The sequence below is a fragment of the Bos javanicus genome, chromosome 7 (assembly GCF_032452875.1).
Source record: "Bos javanicus breed banteng chromosome 7, ARS-OSU_banteng_1.0, whole genome shotgun sequence".
Lineage (NCBI taxonomy): Eukaryota > Metazoa > Chordata > Mammalia > Artiodactyla > Bovidae > Bos > Bos javanicus.
The window spans coordinates 25,940,372-25,964,353 of NC_083874.1; the positions used below are offsets into that span (position 1 = coordinate 25,940,372).

A 23,982-nucleotide genomic window follows, 5' to 3' on the forward strand; every position below is an offset into this window, starting at 1 on the left:
AAACTTCAACTGTATTCTAAATTCAGCAGGGAATCCTATTCTAAAAAGTTGACCTTGATAAGAGTCCCAGACTGGCTGAAGTGTTGGGTGCTGACTCATCAGGCCAGAGCAAGCTGTAAGGGTAGGGAGGACTTGCTTCCAAAGAGGTAGACACCTCTCTGGAAATCATTTATTCTTTTAAGTAACAGGAGAGACAAAGCTTAAATGGTTGTCCTTCTTTTGCCTCTCAAAACAAGCAAATAACTCTTTTGGCCTGGGCCAGTTTGATCCCACCCTGAATATGCACATATAGAGAACTGAATACATTTTCTGGAGATCACAGCTCTCTACAACTTTGTGATGAATCAATAATTGAGGCACCCCTCTTTGTATACTTTGTCTCAGAAGACATACATCTCAGATCTCACAAATCACATCTCAGAATTTATTCAATGCTTTGGAGCTTAAAATATTTTTTTCAAAAATAATTATGTTTCCATATGGTTTATACATCAGTTCTGAAAGCTGACATCTTCTTGAAACTAAGAGATTTCTTTCAATGATTTAGTCAGGTAAAATTTGTCATCAAGTAAAGTTTGTCATCACACCAAATTTATCAATGTAATATAAAAGTTTCAGTGTTTCAATAAAACAACGGAACTTGAATGGGTACTTTTTTCCCCTGCAAACATCCACCTTAATTTCTGCCTCCTAAAACTGTTGCTTTATTTTGTTTCAGCTTTAACCCTAAAAAATAGTAAAAGAACAATCTTACTTGGAATGTTCATTAGTTTTAACAGCAGGAGTCAAATTAATCTCCTTCAAACCCTATATTAGTCTTACTTTACAGGGTTTAAGATGTTTTAAAAAAAAGAGGTCTTTTGGAAGAAGCAGTGTTGATCTAGAACTTGGAGTCTCTTGGGAGAACAAACAGAGCTCAGACTGAGAATGAGTCTGCCACATTTTTCTGAATCAGAAGTCAGCTCTATTCTAGTGTGACCTTGGGAAAGTACTTTTTGTCATCCTGGGATACAGATATCCATGATAGAGGGCAGCTGCACTCATTATAAATATCTTGTAAGGTAGGCAAAATGCTGCGCTATAACTCCTGTAGCCAGAGAGCCAGGAGAGAGAGGGCTTTTGTGACCTTTCAAGAATAGGCTGTTCACCCCAAGGAGTCCTGAGTAATTAAAACAGAGGGTTAGCACTTCTCACTGGAGGGATCAATTTACTCTGAACACCCCAAAGTGTTTTATCACTTGTTCTGGTCTCTGGCTCTGGACAAGGGAGGGTGGAGCGTGGGAGACCCATATTCAGGGTGGGATCAAACTTGCCCAACCAGTGAGGGGGTGGTTGAAGAAAGAGCAGTAATCTGAGAAGGAAAAACAAAAATAGAGTGGGGATAAAGTGAGGAGAGAAAGAAGAGCAGGCTCTGGGAGGCCCTGTGGCACTTACTGGCAATCCTGTGTTCCAAGGCCTCGTGGAGGGCAGATGGCTATTTACGTCTGTCCTGTTTTAGTAGCAGAGCCTAGCGTGGCCCCAAGGGAGGGTGCAGATACTGGCCTTGACCACCACTCCCCATGTCATTTTCTTTCTCAAGAATCTGCAGTGACTCTCACCCTTCATTTTGCCTTTTCCGACTTTCGGATGTTCAGCTCCACCCTTATCCTTCCCATAAGAGTTCCAACTCTCCCTCCAACTATATTGTCCAGACAGGCTGCTCTCCTTCCTCTAAGCCCCACATCCTCACCCACTTTCCTCTTCTACAACTTTCCCTCTTCTCTTCCAATGAACATATCTAAAACACGCCTATCATCTTAGGTCAAGACATAATTCCTTTCAGAATAGCAACTTAGATTGCGTAGTTTTATACCACGCACTTAAATACATACTGTCCTCACCTGACTCACTGTTTCTTGGGACGGTTCCTTGACTATCTTGGCCCTCATCCATCTCTCCCATATTCTATCTCCTGGAGCATCTGTTTGCTGACCCACCTCTACAGAATTACTCTGTAGGGAGGGAAGGCTGTAGGAATCTACATTTTCAACAAGCTCCCCCAGAGGAACTAAGGAGCTGGAATGAACTAAGGAGTCAGAATTTTAACTTTGGCTGTTTATTTTATATCTTTCCATATTGTTTCTACATTTTTACCATGGTCTTATACACCTTTTATAATAAAAATTAGTGGGGGTGCATATATATTTGTTAAGCTCTCAGAGAACTCTGATGGTGTCAGAACCATAGGTTCCCACAGTTGTTTGAACAATGGCGTGGACACGTGCCTTCTTTCATTTCTCAGCTCTTCCGTGAGGTCGACAGTTACTCAAGAGCAAGAACTAGTTTCATGTTTTTTCTATCTTTCCAGTGCTAGAAATGCCAGGCTCAAAGCAGGAGCTCAATAAGTACTTGAAGGGGTTTGAACAGACTCCCAATAAAACAGGATAAAAATTAAATAAGGATACACATGACATGGTACATTTGAAGAAAAAAGAAACTTTACAATTGGTAGGTTAAAGAAAGATGCAATAGTAAGACAGAAAAAAAGATACTTAGGTGACTTAATAGACCACAGGATGACCACAGATCAGCATCTGTGTCATGTTTTGGGAACTAGAAATGTAGGATCTCTGAAGGCATCAATTAACTTGTAGCATGATGAAACCAAGAGGTGGTTATCTTTTTAATTTGGCTCATTCTTATAAGTGAACATAGTTATGAATTCTATAGCTAAAGAAAGCTGAGTAGTTGGGAAGAGTTAAGAATCAAAACTTACATACTTTGCTAGTGGAAATGCAAAGTAATACAGCTGCTTTGGGAAACAGTCTCACAGTTCTTCAAAAAGTTAAACATAGAATTAGCATATGGGCTAGCAAATCCACTCATAGGAATTTACTCAAGGGAATTGAAAACACATATCCACACAAAATCTTGTACAAATGTGTTCATAGCAGCATTTCTTTTAGACTGGCCAATGAATAACCATGCTAGATGAATAATGGCTCCGGTAGTAAAGAATCTGCCTTCAGTGTGGGAGACCTGGGTTCGATCCATTAGAAGATCGACCCAGGCGAAGATCCCCTGGAGAAGGGAATGGCAACCCACTCCAGTATTCTTGCCTGGAGAATTCAATGGATAGAGGGGTCTGGTGGGCCACAGTCCATGGGGTTGCAAAGAGTCGGACATGACTGAGTGACTAACACAACACAGTCTAGCCAAACAACAGGATATCATTGGCCATGAAGTGAAGTGAAGTCGCTCAGTCATGTGAGCCACCAGGGAAGTCCTATTTGGCCATACAAAGATGTAAAATACAGATCATGCTACAACACAGATGAATCTGTCTCAAAAACATGCTATGTGAAAGACGCCAGACACAAAAGGCCATGTATTCTTTGACTCCATTAGTACGAAATGTCCAGAATTGGCAAATCCTGAGAGACAGAAGCTGGATTAGAAATTACTGGATCTGAGAAGAAAGACGGATGGGACATGACTGGTGGTGGGTATAGAATTCTGGAATTAGATAGTGATGATGGTCACATAATTCTGTGAATATATTAAAGACCAGTGAATTGTTTACTTTAGAAGGCTAAATTTTATGGTATGTAAGTTACATTTTAATAGAGCTATTATTTTTTAAATGAAAATAAATCAAGAGGGAATATGGGGGACAAGGGAAAGCTGAGCAGAAGAATCTCCAAAATGTTACAAAAGAAAGAATAAGACAAGGGAGAAGTTTTACTAAGGGCTGCCTTTTTAGGCATAGTTCCTTTTTTAAACTTTTTTTTTCTTAATGAAGGCTAATTGAGGAGAAAATTAGAAGACATAGACTTTAAATGCAGCCTTAAGGAGTTTAGTTTAGATGAAAGTTTTTCCTATCTGTACAGAGTTGGAATAAGAGGTTTTCATATCTCTCTTTTTGGGAGACTTAAACAGTGCTTAGAATAGGCCCCATGTGTCAATCTGTGGAAGCCCTTCCTGAAATGGGAGAGGGATGAATCAGATGACCTTTTATGGTCTTTGGTCTTTTTCTCTTTCTCAGAACAATTAGTCCTCAGCATTCGATATAACACACTGCCTCCAGAGCGCTAAAATAAGAGAGAGGAGACACTTCTGTTTCTTGAAAAGTTTTATTTGGTTTCTATATCAGTCATAAGCATACATTCTTCTTAAGACTATAAAAGTCTTCTCCTCCAAACAGTTAACTTGTTATTGAAAAAAAAAAAAGCATAACTTGAAATAGCTACCTATTATTTCAATCAATTGTGCAAAGAAAGTAAATTCAGATTATGTATCATTACCTCTATTCATGTTATTAATATGAATACATAGAATGCACTTGGCCTGGTAAATAGTTTGCAAACCTTTGAATTCATTTTATTTGAAAAGTAAAATAACATCATCCTCACTCGTATTTCCCAGAGATCAATCACTTCTAAGCATTCCCAATTGCCTCCCATTGCTCTTAGCTTTAGGAGACAGCAAGTACCTGCTTTGGGTCTGTCCACTCAGCAGCATCCTCCTCATTCTCTGCCCAGGACCCAGATTCCCAAGAAAAGAAAACAAGCTGGGGGACAAAAGTAGAGCAAGGAAGTCTGTTCTGACCCTGCCTTCAGATTCAAACCAGGTCTTTTTTCCTGGTGACCTAGTCAGGTCCCCCAGGTCCAGTAGGGCTTCATTTTAGGCAAAGTCACTATTGGTATTCTTGGCTTCATCATCACACACATTCAACAATATTCATTCATTGAGTAAATGTCGAAACGGAAACTTTCCTATTTGGGGTTGGTAATAGAAACCTCCATTTCCAATGTCCTCAAATGTTTACTGAATAAATGGATTGTGGTTCTAGAACCAGATAGGGTGAAGACTTTGAGTTGCTGCGAACGGTGACTAAAGAAAACCTCTCACTGAGACACGAAGCACTTCTCTTCCTCAGGATGGACTCCTGCTGCTGTCCTGCTAAGCAAGGGCATGGTCAAACTGCCCTTTCTCCAGGCCTTCAAGTCCGTCAGCCCAGGTCGAGGTTGGCATGCTCCGATACGGGTCCAAAAGAATCCGGAAGCACCTGACGATGAGGATGCCCAAGAAAATAAACAACAAAATCACAAAAACAAATGTGGTTTTCTGCTCCAGAGACATGCTAGAATCTGATGACACGTTCCCAAGGGGCAACAGAGGAGAAGGGACTGGCTGTCCTCCATCCATCGTCCAGGGATGCTGGAGCACAGGGTCTCCCGGCTTCTTTCTCTTCCATCATCAGCCTGCCGAGATCATGGTGGCTGCACCCTGGAGACGCTTCAGAGAGAAAGGAAGGGAAGAGAGGGAGTAAACATCAAAGGGCAACTTTATTTCTGGGCTCACCATCCTATTTTTCAGAGAGAAGAAGCAATTGCTAAGCTTTTTCAACTGGGATTCTTAATTCCATATAACTATGGGGAAGAAAATGTTACTCTTGCATGAAACTACCAGACTGTTCTCAGGGTAGCCACGTGGAACCAGGAGGGATGGGCAGGGATGGCAACCAGAGTACAGAAGATGAGAAATGTCCAAGACAATGTTGACCTCAGGTGTGTTGCCAACTTGACATCCAAACCTAGCTTCCCTGCCAAGTCTCTTCCAGATTCCCTCCAGTAATAATACTCTCACATCATTCTTATAATGAGACCATTGACTGGATACCAGCTGTGTGCCAGGACTGTAGCTAAATACAACAGAAGATAGCCACTCTATCACAGGCTCCATGAGAGCAGGGATCTCTGTAGTATGAAGAAACTGAGGCTGGAAAAGTGTTAGTCACTCTGCTGCTGCTAAGTCGCTTCAGTCATGTCCGACTCTGTGCGACCCCATAGACGGCAGCCCACCAGGCTCCGCCATCCCTGGGATTCTCCAGGCAAAAACACTGGAGTGGGTTGCCATTTCCTTCTCCAAAGCATAAAAGTGAAAAGTGAAAATGAAGTTGCCCAGTCGTGTCCGACTTTTTGCGACCCCATGGACTGCAGCCCACCAGGATCCTCTGTCCATGGGATTCTCCAGGCAAGAGTATTGGAGTAGGTGTCCATCCCCTTCTCCAGAGGATCTTCCCGACCCAGGGATCAAACCTGAGTGTCCTGCATTGCAGGCAGATTCTTTATTGTCTGAGCCAGGCTGAAAAAGGTGCTTAATATAGAAACTCTCTCAAGAAGCATTGGGTTTGGGTCCCCAGTCTCTAGCCTCCGTGTTACTGTGTGTGGGACCTTGAAGAGGTCACTAAGTTGGAAAGATGAGAAGTAGAAATGGCTGTGTGCTGTCTCACAGTGCTATCATGAAGACGAATGTCAGGGAAAACCTTTGAAAAGCATACAAAGATGAAAAGCAAAGGAAACAAAGTGTTGCTTCACTGAAGACAGGACTAAAGAAGCTACCATGCTCCTCCTCTGCTCTCTCTCACAGCGCCCAGGCCAAGGGAGAAGGGAGGGGTCTCAGACTCCCAAACCATCAGACTCCTGCTGCTTTTCTCTCTTTTCATCAGAAAACAAAAACCTGGTTCAATACTTGATCCTGGAAAGGACCTAGAGAACCGAGCTAGAGAAAAGAAATTGATTGCATTTTTTAAAAAGCCTTACAGCAGCTTCCTACTGTTTGTTTAAGACCATTTGGTCAGAGGAAGAGAAAGAAAGAAATGTTATCACTATTTCTATTTTGCTAGTAGAAAAACTAAAGTGTATGGATATTACTGTTTGTCTTTAAAGGCATATTGAAGTAGACATCGAGGCCAGTGAAAGCTTCATATATTGAACTAAACCTATTTAAATCAAATTTGATAAAGAAAAGTACTTACATCAGACATTATAGGTAAATCATAGGACATATTTATGAATCTGTCTTTAAAAAAATTACATAGTCATCTATGGAAATTACCATGAATTCAAAAGAAATTATGCTCAGTGAAAATGAGCAACCAAATAAAAATAGAATTATGGCCTAAAGGATTAACATAGTATTTCTTCAGTTAACTTATAATCATTGTCTTGAGGTATAGAATTAGTGAGCATAACAACAGTTTGCATATATGTTGACACTTCAAAGTTTATAAAATCAGAGTTTAAAAATAGTTTATAAAAGGAATTACAACTGGTATCTGGGAGGAAGGAGTTACCAGTTTAGGGGAAATAATATTTTGCAGCTCCTTGACTCTGAATTTTTTAAAGGTTGGAATAGTTGCAGTAGAGTCATTTTTATTTTAAAATACGATTGGAGTAAAATTTGTTTTTTAAAAACATCTCCTTAGGTGTATAGAGGATATTCATGGATTGGGCTTGGTTTGCTTGTTTTTAAGCACTCTACCAGTCTTGAGTGTTAATAGGAACTGAAGAGGGGACAGGAAAGGCAGCCAAGGCAGCTCCCCCTGGTGCTTCTAAGGACATCCATACCCACACCAAATACCCAAACTGGACTTAATCATACCAAACAAAAAATTCCCCAAAACCTGGGTCAAAAGAAAGCCTCGTGGTGATAGAGGAATAGATGCTTAAGCTGTGCTGCGCTTAGTTGTGTCTGACTCTTGCAACCCCGTGGACCGTAGCTTGCCAGGCTCCTCTGTTCATGGGATTTTTCAGGCAAGAATACTAGAATGGGTTACCATTTCCTCCTCCAGAGTATCTTCCCAATCCAGGGACCGAACCCTCATCTCTTGCATCTGCTGCGTTGGCAGGAGAATTCTTTACCACTGAGACACAGTATGTGGCCTCTTGTCATTCCATGTCCTGCTGATCCCTGGCCTTCCCACTGGCTTAGTACAATCCATTTTACTATGTCCATTTTCCGTCTGGCCCAAGTGAAACCAGAGCCATTTTCTTTGTCTGTTGTTTAACACAACCGAGACAGGACTGCATTTTTAGGAAATTTTTTTAATGAAAACATTACATAATCCAAAAGGGAAATAGAAGAAAAAAGAGGACCATTAACTGTAAATTTACAACACAAAGTTTGCTAGATCTGTGAAGTTCAATGACAACAGTGGAGAAAGAACCTTTTGAGACTGTGTTAATGACACCCTAGCATGAGCTGTCTGACTAATATAGCAATACCTTTTCGGTCCCTCCCTTCCCACCCCTGGTCTTCACTTTACTATCATGACAAGCACCATCATGACACCCTGGACCAGTCTGCTCCAGCCTTGTCCTTTGTACAAGGCAAGATATCAAGTCCTTTTGTCTTAGCTAAGCATCCTATAATTCCTAGGCTTATTCCATAACTCAGGTTCTAGAACTGGTACACCATTCATTTGGGGGATGCAGTGATGGGCAACCATTCCAAGAAGTCACAGTAAACAACCTAGTCATCTCAATTCAGATTATCAGTGACATCTCTCTATACATGAGTCTGGGGCCTCACTTCTTCATAGGGAAGCCAACTATTAGAATGTCATAACACTCAGTTTTAATTTGCAATTTTACCATGCTATGCTGATTAAAAGGCAAATTTAAGGATATAGTTAACCCTCTTTGCAACCTGATCAGGTGTTTTGAGAAGCCTGCTAAAATATAAATATATATATTCTTGTTCTCTGAGCCTTTCCCCACCAACCCCTTTTAGATATACCAAACTGAGGAAACAAGAGAGATGAAAGCATTTTGAGAACTCTACAGATCTTTACAGATTGTAAGCCTCTCCCCTCCCAGCATACTATGATGCTCAAGTTCCTATTAAAATAACTTCATTTGGTCAAATTATCACAGGTCTCTATTAAAGTGCAGTATTTTACCAGAGAAAATGAAACATTAACACATTAGCAGGGATTTGTCTTTGAATACTGTTCCTGTTTGGAGGAGGGAGAAAAGAGGTAGATAGAAAGGAAATTGAAGGAAGATCTGGCTGGGAGCAAGAGGCTGCTAGAGGGACTTGCGGGAACCAGACATGGGGGCTATGAGTCAATAGTCCAAAGGGAGAGTCCTGGGGAAGGAAGGATGAGGGAGAGCGGGTAGAGATGAGAAGAGGAGATGGTTATGAAGGGAGATGGAGATCCAGAGATTCATAAAGAAATGCCAACTATTTCCCAGTTTTGCCTGGAACTGCTTGAAATCCCTAGAAGAGCCTGCTTGATTTTAAACCTGCAATCAACTAATCAATAATTTACAAATTTGGAAAGCTCAACAGCATGTTTAAGCTAAAGGAAGCATCAGTGTAAGATGCAGAAATAGAAATAAATGTAATCACTTGGCCACCACAGTACAAGAATATTCAAAGACATCCAAATTTTGTAAGTGCCTGAGAGTAAAGTGTTCCTTTTTTTGGTAGAAATGATTCTTACGGAACGGTCACAATTGCTTTTACCTAAACAATGAAATGTTCCTTTCAGATGAATAGTGGAATGTGGGCAAGTAAATTATTTTGAAAGATTTTGACGCAACCATTATCAGCATTAATACCAACAAAAGGCAGTTATTTTAAGAAGGACCAGAGTCACTCACAGCAGTATTTTAATCCTGACTGGCTTTCCCTATCACACAGCACACCTGTCTTCCCTTTGCTTGGTCCCTTTGTATGTGCTCAGGAAATAAAGTCTAATTTTAACGTGGACCAAGGAAAGCTTAATTGAAAGCTGCCATTTTCAAAAGTCATGTAATACATCCCTTTTCTCAAACTAAGCTCCTTGGACTCTAAGTTCACAAAGTGCAAACACCCTGAATTAGTCACAAAGCCCCGTGTGAGGAGTCCATCTCAGCCACAGTCATTCTCACTGTCGGCCACGCACTTTAGTCCGTTCGCAGAGAAACCCTCTCTTTCTTACCCCATACTTCCTCTATACTGAGTCATGATTCATCTTTCTAAGCTGAAATTTACCATTCCTCCCCTCAGACCACCCTTGTACTCCAATATCCAAGACCCTCACCAACCCCTTAACCCTCTTGTGGACCTAATACACCTGTTTTCTGGACCACAGATTAGATGGCAATCTGTCAGTGGAATTTTTCTAAGGTATTACTGTATTTCCAAAGTAAGTTCAGAAAGGAACAAAGATCAAATCACATTTGGTTTTGAGCAAAATGACCAGTGGACAAGAACAAACTTACATGTAATTGATCTGCAGTCACCTAGGGAGAGGGTCCCAACTCTGGCCGTTCAGCAGCTCCACCTCACACCTGGTAGACTTTGAACACCTCCGGGTTTCCCACCTCTGAGCTTTGAGTCATGATGCTGTCCGCCAGATGCTCTCCTCCTCACCCTCTTCCCACCTGCGGCTTTCTCTCCCTCCCTCCGGTCCACGCCAAAGTCCTCCTCCCCAGCAGGTCCTCGGTCCTCCCTTCACCAGAGACACCGACGCTTCCTGCGCACTGTCCCTGGGAACATTTCACCTGCACTCTGCAGCAGCACCTATTACAGGATATATCTCCACTGTGCTCCTCACCATCCCCTTTTTAAACAACAGGCTCCTTGAGGAATTCCTTGCTGCTCTGGGATCATTGCCTCTCTAAATAGAGGTTGAAACAAACCCCTGGCCCCTTAGAGTTCAGGGAACTGAATTCAAGCTTGGAGGTGCTGGGTGGTACAGAGAAGGGGTGAAAAAAAGAACATGTCATCCACCCTAACTGGGATGTCAGGCCATTGTGGTTGAAATAGATCTTGTTTCAAAGAATCACAAATAATCTGAGTCACAATGACATTTTAATAGTCACAGAGCTCATGATTTAAGAAGCAGTTGTTTGGTTTTTTAAAATTTTCTTTGGCCTCACTGCTGATGGGTAGGGTCTGAAATACAGAAATCCGCTGGAATTAAGCACTCTCCTTTCTGTTTAAGGGGTCAATCCTTTCTTACCTAGATTGCTTTTTGATGGGGAAGGGTAGCCATTTAAAATATCCTGAATCGTATTGTCTTACATGGGAACTATCAATGCCAATACATATCCTTCTCAAGCTTGGAGCCTTTGGACTGTTCATCTCATTATAAAATTTCACAGTAAGAAAAAATATTTTGTCTGGAGAGAACTATCTTAAAGTAATGATATATTTCTTATTTTCCAAGTGACAGCAGCAGAATTCATTCATTGCATTTGGCCCCTTGTTCTGGGAAACCACACACAGGCATTCGATTTCACCATCTCACTTTTGTGGTCATCCCTCTCGCGATGGGTTGCAATAACAGCTGCAGTAGATGTTGTGTGTGTATAGTCCTACCTGGCACATGGTGAGCTGTTCAAAAACTAGGTGATGAGGAATGAGTGTTTTCTCTTTATCTCATTGTTGTGCAAAATGAGATTTATTGCTCATTTCCCATGCAGGAATGGAGATTGTTAAATAAACCGCCCCAAATCAAAAAACTCAAGAGTAGCCCCCTTCAAAGGGGAATGAGTAGAACGTCATCATCCTTCAACTGCTAATGCCCTGCAGGGTGCTGTGAAACAACGCAGTCTGTATTTTAAGTACTCTGAAACCATATAACTGCTGTACCTAATTTTTAAACCTTGTAGGCCACAAACCTAGTTATGTGACTTGATGTATTTTCAAAAGCAGATGTAAAGACAGTTCATCCATCGAGCAAGAACACTCACAGGCTTGTCCAGCTTACACTCACATGTGATGGACGGGACACCTTGTCACACAAAGACGTCCTGTGTACCTTGTTTATATTTATCTAGCAGCCTAGTGAGACCAATCCGTAGACTGTGAAATAGGGAGGGAGTTGGCTAGGTAGGCAGGACTGAATTTGCAACAACTGACAGGGACAAACTTTGTCAAAGTGCTGCGTTATCCTGTAGTAGTTCTGACGCTTGGCTGTTGAAATGTGAACATGTCTTGTAAAAATGGAAGAAATATATCCTGAAACTGAGGCAGAATAAAATCACTCTCTACTTTTTTGAGCTAAAGGAAGCCTCAACTGCATTGCTGTCTGTATAGCTGGAGTGTCTGGAGGTATATCGTCCATCCCACCCACCCACCCCCGACGTGTAAACATCCCAGTCGACCCTATTACACATCTCCCCCCACAACTGTGAGCCCACCACCAAAGTCACCTCATTTCTCTTAGAAATTCTGTGTATGAATCCAGTGAAGAGCAACTTGCATTCCAGGATATACATGCAAAGATGCAAAATGTTTCCTATAAATTCACAGAATACATGGCCCTTTTGGTGGCCAGCCAAGACCTTGAGGTAGAGATTTCCGGACTCTAAGTACTTCAGGCATTTTAACCACCCTCTCCCCATTTTTCTGGCTCACATCAATACATGGCAACCCCCATGTTCCTCTTTTTCAACACCACTCCTATTCTGATACAATAGCCCTGATGATTCCAAATTCACAGGATGGTTAGGAGTAAATATTAATTTATACACTTGAAAATTAGACGCAAGGCTAGTAGAAAGCCCATAGACACCAATTTTAAAGACAAGCGAGTGTGGTCAGCTACAAATGTCAACAGGCAGTTTCAGAACTGTTGCTAGACCTCGCTGCTGCACAGGAGGTCGGCTTCCTCTGCTCATCTCTGCAAAGTCAGCTTGCAGACACATCTGCTGCTTGGTTTGGGGAGTGAACCCTGCTGTAGCCAGTTCACCATGCTGGTCAGCAGGGGACCTTTATCTTCAGCCTGAGCCCTGACTGCAGCTTTACTTCCTCCCTATTTTCATCTTCCTCCTAACATCTGCTTTACAAGTTTTAAAGGGACTGCAGGGCAAGACTGCAGCCTTGCTGAGAACATCAGAAAAATAGCCTGCGAGTGCCCAGTCAGTAAAGGGGGGTGTCAAAAGGTACCACAAGCGAACTGGAACTTTAAAGTCCAAACAGTAACCTTACTGTTCAACTCAGTTTTCCTTCTCTTTCCTTGTGTGTTTCCTAGTGAAAGAGAGTGCTTGCTGATACCTCAAAAGGCTAGGGCTACACACTGCCCAGGGACAACAGGGATAGTCAGCACTATCACTATGAATTGTGTGGGTCATGATCCTTTGTAACCAAATTAGAACATCCCTGTTACATTTTGGAAGGTGGGATGTTTTAGGTGAATAGGAAAAAAAAATGTAATGGGCAGAGAGCTTTCAAGAATAATTTACTGCAGCTTAGCAAAGAAAAAAGCCTGTTTTACTATTCTCTTATCCAGTGTCTGTAGCATTATAAACTTAAGCATGCTTTAAAAATACAGGCATCATTACATTTCACCCCCGTGCATTAACTTTACCTAGCAACTATTTAATTAGACTTTATCTGACAGCTAGATCTAAATTCAGAACTTGGATCCAAAAGGCATCCATGCGATCATGGCTCATGCATATATTTAAAGTTAGAGGAAAGCATCTAATTAGCCCACCATAGACACAGATTTTGGTCAAATACCTGGATCTGGCTGAACAAACACTTGATCCATTTCCTGGTGGAACAGTTACAGGTAGTTACAAGCCTCCTTAGCTTCCATTCTTCCCGACCAGGCTGTGAGAAAGCAGTAGGCAGTGGTAGCTGCAAGCAGCTGATGGCACACCCCAGAGCTAAAGCTGTTGTTTCAGGCTTAGAAACTTCCCATTAAAACCCCGAGTTAAAGGAGCATCGTCTTTCTGTGTGAGGCATCATTAGCGGCCAATACAGCTGCTTCTCTGAGGCAAGCCATGATTTCGGTTCTGCCTCAGCAACTCTTCAGAGAATTCTGCTTCAGTGAGTAGAGGCAGTATCCTAGCAGTGTGTCTGAAATCATCTTCAAGAAAGCATTAACATTCAAAAGGAGTACAGGGGAAAACATCACAGGGCATTCCCATACCTTTTCAAAAATCAAAGCCATAAATCTACCAGTGTCTTGCTCTTCTCTATTGATTGTTGACACTATTCCTCTTTGGGGATGTCAATTAGCACCTTGCAGCAACCAGCCTCCATATCGATCATGGTTTATGACCTTCAGGCCAACTTAATTAATGGAAAGACTTCTAGGGAAGGGCATCAACTTAGCATTTAGGAGATGAAGGAAAGACTCCTTTTCCTAAAAAAAAAAACAAAAAAACAAAAAAAACAAAGTTGACCTTCCAGAAAAGCAATGATTATGGGAAGCATGGAGGAAAGAACAAGTAAAAAAGAAAATCCTAATTTCACCACCTGTTTGTAAATTTACTACGTGGTGGGTTGCCAGGTCCACTCTCCTCTGGGCAGCCTGCATGATTGTGACCTTGGCAGGCACTCCACCCGACACAGACCATCTGAGCCCACTTGGTGAATAAAGATAGACCTTCACTGAGAAAAAGTTGTACTAATTCTAAAGATTCTGGTTACACAGCATAACACTTATACTATTTTCCTTGGACAAAGTACCTAAATAAATTGGAAAAATATTATAGGATAAAATTCATCCTAAAAAAAAAAAAAAAAAGTGCTTCTCTTGAAAGCATTCAGCCTAATCCTTAAGATGGAACATCCTTGATTTTTGGCAAATCACCACTTTCTTTGTTGAAATGGAAGAACAATTAGCAACACCCCCACCCACCAAATAATGGGGTTCAAGATATTCAAAGCTAAGTCTCCCTGTGCCTGTCAGCTCTGCTGTCTCTTCAGCTCTCCTGAGAAGCTGGCCATGACCCCGTAGCTCTAGGGGACTAGAATGGAGCTCATTCTCTAAGAGGAAACCCCCCACCTGCTAGCAAGAGACAACAATCCTGGATAAGCCTCCGATCCAAGAAATTCAAATGCTAAGGATTAGAGTCTAACATCAGAATCAAATGCTTCACAAGGACATGAAGGTATTTTCCCCAGATGTTTTCCAGACTCTTTAACCGAATTTCCTTTCCAATTAGTGTAACTTAACTATATTTTCTCTCTCTCTCTCACACATACACAAAGACACACAGACACACAAAACAATGGAACAAATGAAATCCAACAGAGCACTGTCATTCAATACTAACTGGTATCCATGCTTTTCAGCCGACGGTGCTGGTGGATGGAGCACCCTGCTCAGTAATGCTAACAGAGTATGGTTCAGGGAACAATCTGACCCCACCCTCACTTATATACTTATCATTCCATGGGGTAAAAAAGGACTCTAGTTAGAAACGAGCCAGGTTACCACCAGTTCCCTGCCCAGGGGCCCCTCAGATATTGTTGTCATCTATAGACAGTAGAGGTGGCAGGGAACCCGAGAGGGCTCTGGTTGTCCTCTAGCTACTATGCAGCCTGAGCCCATCCCAGGGAGATGAGTGCCTGGCCTATTTTTAAAACTCTCCAGAGAAGTAGATTCCAAAACCCCCTCTGACAACCTCTGTTTAAACTAACTCCTCCATTGCTTACTTCATCTCAGTGAGTCAGCGCATTTTCTCTTCTATCCCCTTTGTGGTCATTAACCACCGCAAGCTTCTGTTAGAATGCTCTTCCACAAAGGAAGTGAACTAGGTAAGCCAAAGAACATTTGATGAAGATCTGCTGGTACAAAGATCTTCAGGCCAAGTTTGGATATTTCTTTTATGAGATAATTATCATTGGAATGATCAGTATCAGCCCTTCTCCCCTGCAGTTACATTATGATAGTCGTCATGAGCTGAAACAGTGAAGAAGGACTTACAAAAAGTTTCTCTCTTTGAACATTTCATAGTAGGTTCCAGTCCTTTTGTTTTTGATAATCGTTATAGTTGTTTGAATTGCTCCCCAAATTTCTGCTTTCTAGTCCAGCTTTAAACAGGAACATATAAGGCTGCACAGAGATGTTTCATGTTTCAGACTAACATGAAACTTGGTGAAATAGGATGATTTCATAGGTTATATATACTATGCTTCTCTGACCCCAGGGTTATTCCTGAATGTCAGTTCAGTCTTTTTATCACATGATACTCTGAGTTAGTATTGTTAGAAATCTATTTTAAGAACTTTTCCTACCTTCTAATTTCATCTCACTTTTAATATTCTTTAGGTTACAGTTCTTTCCTAAATTTCTCTTACTGCACTTTTCCATAAAGAAGTAGACAATGAATATGAGGAAAAGTTCATGAGCTTTATGTCAACACAAGGCTGTACTATTATTAATTATCATTGTTTCTTTCTGACTCTACCTAATTCTCAAAATCAAATTGAATTGATTCTTGGTATACTTTTCAAAATAGAAACATGATTTTCTTTTCATTTTCATTACTAGATTAGTGGTTAAAAAATCTTTTCCTCCTTCTTTTAGGTAAAATTTTCTTTGACACTATTCAAGAACCATTAAGTTCATTCATTGCAAATCAGATATGTTCTGTGTTAAGCGTGCTCAGAATAAAAGCGTGCTCAGAATAAAAACTATAGGTGTTACGTCCCTGCTTGAGTTCGTTCAGGTTGTGTACTGCACAAGTCTAGGCGGCTTCCTAGTAAGAACCCTAGGAGCTTACCTTCCAGCCATGCTTGCTAAGCTTCTTGACAGATAAGCCCACCTCCACTATTCCCCACTTCCTCCCCTTCCCTTCGCTACTCACCCAGCAGGCATCTGAATCATGTTCTTACAGGACCTGATTTCACAAGGTCATTTGTAGCTTTTAATTGCCTGAACCAAAAAAGAAAAACAAAACTCTTTACCATTAATCTCTCTTGTTCTTTGTGACGACATTGGACATAGCTGATCACTCTTTTCAAGGAAGGAATGGGGAAAAGAACACACGGAGTAAGATGGATGGGGTGGCAAGAATGCACATGACAGCTCTTAGAGCCCCTCTCCTTTGTTAACTTCTGCCTTCAGAGGTTCTCTTTAGCCTTCCAAGGCTAAAGCCAAGTGTAACTTATGTGACTACCAGCAAATGTGAGATTGAGGATGTGAAAACAGGCTGGGATATGCACTAATGACTCTACCACTTTCAGTTCATTAAGAGAGAATTGGAAGTCAGTTTAAGTGTGTCTTTTTAAAATGGCTTCTTAGTTTAAAAAAATCAATGCATCATGTAACATAAAGTAAAAAGAAAAGTCAAGATAAGCTCTAATAGCCCTCTGATTTGCTAGGTCTAAGTATAAGCTTATTTATCCACTTGGCTATCTTCACAGGTCAGTGAACATTCAAAGCTCAAGGGAATAGTTGGAAAGATTTAATAATATTTATACCAAGCCTATAAATAAGGATCTATACTCAAGCATTATTAAAAAGCAAGCAGGTTAAAGTCCAACTGCAAATTGGCAGCCTCCTGGTTTAATCTTTTCTTGAATGCATTTCTGTACCATCACATCTGTTGTCTGGTGAATGCTCAATTAGTAGTCGATGAAGCTGGAGCACAGAGAAATATAAAAATGAAAATGAGAGACAAACAATGTGCAACTCAGTGGAATTATATTTGAAAGAAAGAAAACCCTAATAGAATTTCATACTTGTCAGGATTACAGATTGCCCTAAAAATTACCAAGTTTATTTCTTCCTAAATCAAAAACAGTAAAGGATATAGGAATGAAATGTATCATGCTCATAAAAAAGCTGATGTCTCATCCTAAAAAGGAACAACTTCACAAAACGTATCATATTAATTCTATTTAGAGATAATATTTGCAAAATTTTAGTTATTCTAATTACAGCATGAAAATATAAGAGCATCACTATGGCTTATTCACTGCTCAAAGGAAATTCATACTGAGCAGTTAACATCCTGGTGGGTAAATTTATTCTTTTTAAATGACTTGTACAATAATAACCATTTGCTTAATGACTTTGAAATACTTAATGCCTTTAAAATGTCATATAAAGTACTAATTAGGGTTTTATACAAACCATCCCTCTAAATTTTTATGCTGTCATTTTGGCAGGGTTCTTTCTTTCCGTTCCACAGCTGCACTGTAGAAGAGAAGATACATGGAAAACTTGAGGATTAAGCAGCTTAGAACATTAAGATGATTTATAAAATGAAATAGAATGTATCTGAGAATTACTGACCTTTTAGCCTGACTTTAATACCTGACAAATGTCTGGAGCTAAAAATCTTGCCACTGAAAAATCAATTTGCAAACACTCAGAGGAGAGAAAAATCATATGAAGCAGTTAAAAAATCCTTGTTACAAATATAGTGAAAAACCAGTCTCAGTTCCTGATATTTAAAGTTGTAGAAATTACTGAAAGAAGGCTGAGGAAATAGTAATAAACAGCAGTTATGATGTGTGATCACTGAATACAAACTTCAGCTGATTCAACACTGCATTTTATGAGTAACATAATTAGTTGCTGATTGAAAAAATGTTTAAGTTTACAATCATGTCAATGAGATCAGTCAGAAGTTCTAGTCATACAGCATATTATTTTAAAAGGCAGATATTAAGGGTATATATTTCTCTTTTGAGTCTACACCAAAGTTTGTAAGAGGCCTGCCATCTATAATTTTTCCTTTAAATAATATACATGAAATGTTTATGTATGCTGCTGCTGCTGCTGTTAAGTCGCTTCAGTCGTGTCCGACTCTGTGCGACCCCATAGACAGCAGCCCACCAGGCTCCCCTATCCCTGGGATTCTCCAGGCAAGAACACTGGAGTGGGTTGCCATTTCCTTCTCCAATGCATGCATGCATACCAAGTCACTTCAATTGTGTCCGACTCTGTGCGACTCCATGGACAGCAGCCCACTAGGCTCCTCTGTCCATGGAATTCTCTAGGCAAGAATACCGGAAGGGGTTGCCGTTTCCTTCTCCCATGTTTATGTATAGCAAGTACTTAAATGTTATAAATCACCTGTGTTTCTGTTATTAATATTAAATTATATCCATTTAATTTATAAATAAAATAGCATTAATATTACATTTTATCACAAGCTTGTTAAGCTTGCAGATTTAAGGGGTGGGCCCTGGCCCAGATTATTTAATTAAATCAGGCCAAGAATCTATATTTCAAATAAGAAACCAATATGATTAATGAGGTAGGGTATCTGAAGTCTACACTTAAAAAGTAATATAGTTAAATTTTTTTCCTCTCGGTGAATATTTGGCCATATTAGGCATTTTAACCCTATGAGGAAAGAACCTTGAGCTTAAAATTTAGGGTATCATGTACCTCTTTGAAAAAATGGATTGAATGCCTGAACCAATCATTAGAAAAATGCATACAGCCTGCTTTAAAAAACTCTGACTGAAATGCCCATTCAGAACACATGCATCTCCTCTTTTTTTTTTTTTCTTCCCCCGCTCCTCCCCTTCTTACCTCTTGCTAAAGTGGTAGTAAACAGTGGCAGGAATAGAAGCCCATGGTGATAAAGACAACATAGTGGAACAAGAGGCAGAGAGAAAGTATTTCTGAGAGAGGAGTGTGGATGGAGGAGCGTTGACTAATGATGCTGAGCTTTGGAAACATACACGGGAGGCTGCAGCTTTGTAAGGGGTGACTGTGTGCCAGGGAAGACTAGGGTCAAAAAGTAAAAAGGGGCTGAAAATAAGAAGTGGAAGGCCTGGGGACAGATGAGTGACCCCACTGCCTTCCAAGATTGTAGAGGTAACTAACTGGTAGGCCAGAATCCTGATACAACTATCAAGATGGGTGGTGGTGGGGACTGAGTGAAGTCATCCCTTTGACGGAAGGAACAGCACAGATGTCAATGCTGACCAAATAGGGAAGAGTGAGGTCAATTTGTTAATAAAAAAATATCAAGAGAACTAAAAGGAGGAACTGTTAAAATTTCATTCTCCGTGAGGAACACTGAAGAACTGATGCTTTTGAACTGTGGTTTTGGAGAAGACTCCTGAGAGTCCCTTGGACTGCAAGGAGATCCAACCAGTCCATCCTAAAGGAGATATGTCCTGGGTGTTCTTTGGAAGGAATGATGCTAAAGCTGAAACTCCAGTACTTTGGCCACCTTATGCGAAGAGTTGACTCATTGGAAAAGACCCTGAGGCTGGGGGGGGTTGGGGGCAGGAGGAAAAGGGGACGACAGGATGAGATGGCTGGATGGCATCACCGACTCAATGGACGTGAGTCTCAGTGAACTCCGGGAGTTGGTGATGGACAGGGAGTCCTGGCGTGCTGCGATTCATGGGGTTGCAAAGAGTCGGACACGACAGAGCAACTGAACTGAACTGAACTGAGGTTAGCCATGAGAGATGAATACTGCACAGAGTAGCTACTTTTCAGTATAAGCCTTTCTTTCTGAGTAATTTGACTATTTGCAATTTCACTTTGCAAAGTCAGTCGGTGTAGTATGAGCCAAATATTAAGAAGTAAATAAAAACCCTACCTGAAACCCATTGAGTCTCTTTACGGGATCATCCTGAGGACCATCAGTGAATGGCTGGATAATTCTTTGAGAACAGAGGCTTCCTCACATGCCCAGAATCACCCCTCAAGGGCTGTGATCCATTCTGCATGCAAGTAAACAGATCCTTCTCTGTCTTCCTCAAACATCTTGTGTACACTTAAAATCTGATTTCTTGTAATCACATGCAGTGCCCTAAAATCTAAACAATTGCCCTGTTTTTCCCATATCACTCTTACAACCTCTATTTTATGTGTGTTATCTATTCACTTATGCTTCTAACTTCTGTTTAATTATTTATCCATTTATTTTTGTGTATACACTTATTTCCCTTTAAACTTTAGGATGTTTGAAGAAAGCTATGAAGTACAATAGGTTATATGTTATTAGTGGTAGCAGACAAATAAAAAATTTTATTATGTATTCGGTGAATTTTCCCATTGCTAGGAAAGGCTTGATGTACTTGTTCTCAAGTTTTGAAGGATACAATCTTTTTCAAATGCTTGTTTGGCTGAAATACTAGATAACATCAGATCAGATCAGTCGCCCAGTCGTGTCCGACTCTTTGCGACCCCATGAATCGCAGCACACACTAGGTATTTTATAAACTTTATTTTGCAGCAATTGTACATAAACAAAAGCAGTAGAATATACTTAAGTTTATTCAGTCTATGTTACTACCACAGAAGTGAAAATACCGCTTAGTAATTTAATAGGGACTGAATACAATTCAGTAACAGTTTTCAGAGAGCTTGTGAAAAAGTTGGCTCTTCATTTGAAATGCTCAAGAACAACACTTTAAAATGACGCGAGACAGAGCTGATATCAGCCTGGTCTCACTTCCATTTGCTTTTGTCCTCATGAGAATGCCCGTCAGCATTAGTTTCAGGAAGAGGCCTGGTTTTGTTCTCAACATTTTTCTTAATTCAAAAGTAGATATGGGGTCAATTGAGAAAAATGAACATTTCGTGTTCCCAATAGCCCCATAATCAGTATTGCATATCACGAATATGGTTAGGGGCTTGGGTCAAATGCCAATACAATATTCAGTGGACTATGGATTACTAATGTGTAAGCCAAGAAAAGCTGTGTTTGCAAATGCAAAAAGGATGAAGAAAAATCTCTTCATGGTTCCCTGCACATGCCCACATCTGCAGGCCAAGTCAGGGGGGCAGAATGGGACATTCGTCATTAACAGAGACCTCTTCCCTGGTCCAGCCTTTAAGGATTAGCCTCTATGATCCAAGATGAGCCCTCGCTGGCTCCTGAGTCTCCTCTGTCTTCATTCCCCTCTAGGGATAGAGTGCATGTTTTGTGTGGCTACCTGATTATAGTCACTTGCATCTTTTTTTTTTTTCCAGTCCTTTCTCTTTCTGTAGTCTCATCACTAAAAACCACCATGTTTCCTATTCCTAAGCTATTTATTGAAAATAATAAATTACCTTTCTTCCCTCACGTATTGTCCATTCAAAGGCTACCCGGTTCAGAATACTAAATAGGCCAAATAAGAATAATGGAATTTATATTTTCAACTCCTGTCAACAACTACTCATTTTATCATCTTAATATCTAACACCACAAAAGCAACAGTAAAATAATGATGACGATAATTAGAATAACAACACAATTACAATAATATAATTCAACAAGCTTGTACCTTTTGTCTCCTTTGACTTTTGACTCTTACAGTGGCAAGACTTGACATGTTTTTATCTATCAAAAGGTACGTGTGTGTGTGTGAGTATGAATTTGTTAAGGCTTTCTGATTAGACTGTAAGGTACTTGAGAATAAAGAAAGCTGAGTCTCTTATTAATGTATTTTTCACTTGACTGGCTATAATATTAGCAGAGGTAATAATTTATCCACAGGCTTCACTCTTTGTTACAGATCGTCCTAAATAAACATCGTAGTGGTATTTTTCCTAGTCATTTTCTCTTGCAACATCATTGTCGTACTTTGCCTGTCATATTAAAATAAGTCCAACCAGGCATAACCATTAATTACCGCCTTCCAACCAGTAATCTTCATTCATATCAGTCAAGAGCAGCTAGATAATCTGTGATTTTGAAAAAAAGAAACTTCAGTGGAAAAAATAAGAAAAACTTTTTTTCTCGCTACACATTCATTAAGGGTCATGTGGGGACTCTGCTCCGATGTCATTATTACCCTCATCCCAAGATTCAGACAGAGGGGCTGGCATCTACCAGATATGAAGGTAAAGAGGAGAGAGAGCATGGCATGTGTGTGCTAGTTCTTAAGACCTCTGCCAAGTGGCTTCAATTTCACTGGGCAAAGCAAACATCATGGCCACATCTGAATTCAATAGGCTGAGTAGTATAATCCTTCCCTAGATAGGAACACAGAGCACCGAGTGACACAGTCTACCACTACAGTTAGAGTTTTACCCTTTACAGAGTGACTTCCCATAGATTACCCATCTACCTAAGTCACTCAGCTGTGTCTGACTCTTTGTGACTCCCATGGACTGTTGCCCACCAGGCTCCTCTGTCCATGGAATTCTCAAGGCAAGAATACTGGAGTGGGTTGGTATTTCCTTCTCCAGGGGATCTTCCCACCCCAGGGATTGAATGCAGGGTCTTCTGCATTGCAGGCAGATTCTTTATCTCCTAAGCCACCAGGGAAGCACATCCTCCCTCCCCTGCCCATAGATTATGTTCCCACAATAACCTTTCTTTGGCATCTCAGGATCCTTGAGGTTTAATCTTCAAACTATCTCCCACCCAGCTCCACTTCATACAGGTCAGATCTCCTGCTTACCCCTCCTTGCTTCCCCTTTCCTTCTAAGTCTCCCCTTGGATTCTGATGTCTAGGTTCATTTGCTTTCTTTAGCCTCTGATCTATTGGGTCCTCTTCTGGGTTACATCTTATTTCCTTTCTAGCTGGATGCCATAAGGCAGTCTTTTGAGCATGTTGTCTTTCTGATACAATCGCAGAACATTTTGGCTCTTGCACAATGTGTTTCCACAGCCTGACATTTCTCGGTCCACTCCCATACCCTGGCTCCAGCCTAATGGATCATACATGATACCCGGTTCCTCACAGGAACATACTATCCCAGGATACAAAATATTAGTATTTTATATCTATGTAGACATCGGAGAAGGCAATGGCACCCCACTCCAGTACTTTTGCCTGGAAAATCCCTTGGACGGAGGAGCCTGGTGGGCTGTAGTCCATGGGGTCGCTAGAGTCAGACACAACTGAGCGACTTAACTTTCACTTTTCACTTTCATGCATTGGAGAAGGAAATGGCAACTCACTCCAGTGTTCTTGCCTGGAGAATCCCAGGGACGGGGAAGCCTGGTGGGCTGCCGTCTCTGGGGTCGCACAGAGTCGGCCACGACTGAAGTGACTTAGCAGCAGCAGCAGCAGACATTGGAAAAGCCCCTGATGCTGGGGATTGAAGGCAGGAGGAGAAGGGAACAACAGAGAATGAGATGGCTAGATGGCATCACCGACTCAATGGACATGAGTTTGAGCAAGCTCTGGGTGTTGGTGATGGACAGGGAAGCCTGGCGTCCTGCGGTCCATGGGGTTGCAAAGAGTCAGAAACGACTGAGTGACTGAACTGAACTGATGTAGGCATGGTTTGGAGGTGAAGTGGTTTTCTCCGGAACACAATGATCACATTTAAAATATTTTTGCCCATCTCTCACTTTTCTGCGGGGCCTAAGATAAATAGACATGGTAATGTCTAAAAATATCTGAGTTTGATAGAGGCCTTTGGGAAAACAGTGATATTCATTTCTTAGTGGGCAAGGAAAGTGGATGAAGACACTACATGAGATTGCATCCAATCTGAATTTTAAGCATTGCCCCTCTGGTCTGCAGGAATGTCTTGTTCCAGCAAATTGAGAAACAGCA

General features: G+C 41.0%; 1 protein-coding gene and 1 long non-coding RNA gene across 7 annotated transcripts in view; one reads left to right on the forward strand and one right to left on the reverse strand.

The window, feature by feature from the left end:
• Positions 1 to 23,982, forward strand: part of LOC133250984 (uncharacterized) — a 301,920-nt gene that overhangs the window by 148,658 nt on the left and 129,280 nt on the right. The gene's annotated exons all lie outside the window — the stretch shown is intronic.
• The window catches only part of CTXN3 (cortexin 3), a 32,371-nt gene continuing 12,482 nt past the window's right edge, over positions 4,094 to 23,982 (reverse strand). Inside the window, exons 2-9 of one of the 6 annotated variants that reach the window (XR_009737467.1) lie at positions 17,801 to 17,853; positions 17,639 to 17,701; positions 17,098 to 17,143; positions 16,368 to 16,435; positions 15,485 to 15,613; positions 13,700 to 13,915; positions 13,285 to 13,377; positions 5,185 to 5,277 (exon numbers count right to left, since the gene is read on the reverse strand). Coding sequence is in view for 2 of the 6 variants with exons in the window: in XM_061422903.1 (XP_061278887.1) it covers positions 4,942 to 5,187 (246 nt within the window). In the remaining 4 variants the exon portion in view is untranslated. Of the gene's footprint in view, positions 5,278 to 13,284; positions 13,378 to 13,699; positions 13,916 to 15,484; positions 15,614 to 16,367; positions 16,436 to 17,097; positions 17,144 to 17,638; positions 17,702 to 17,800; positions 17,854 to 23,982 lie in introns of all 6 variants that reach the window. The other 5 variants (XM_061422903.1, XR_009737468.1, XR_009737470.1 and 2 more) reach the window with 5 other exon arrangements.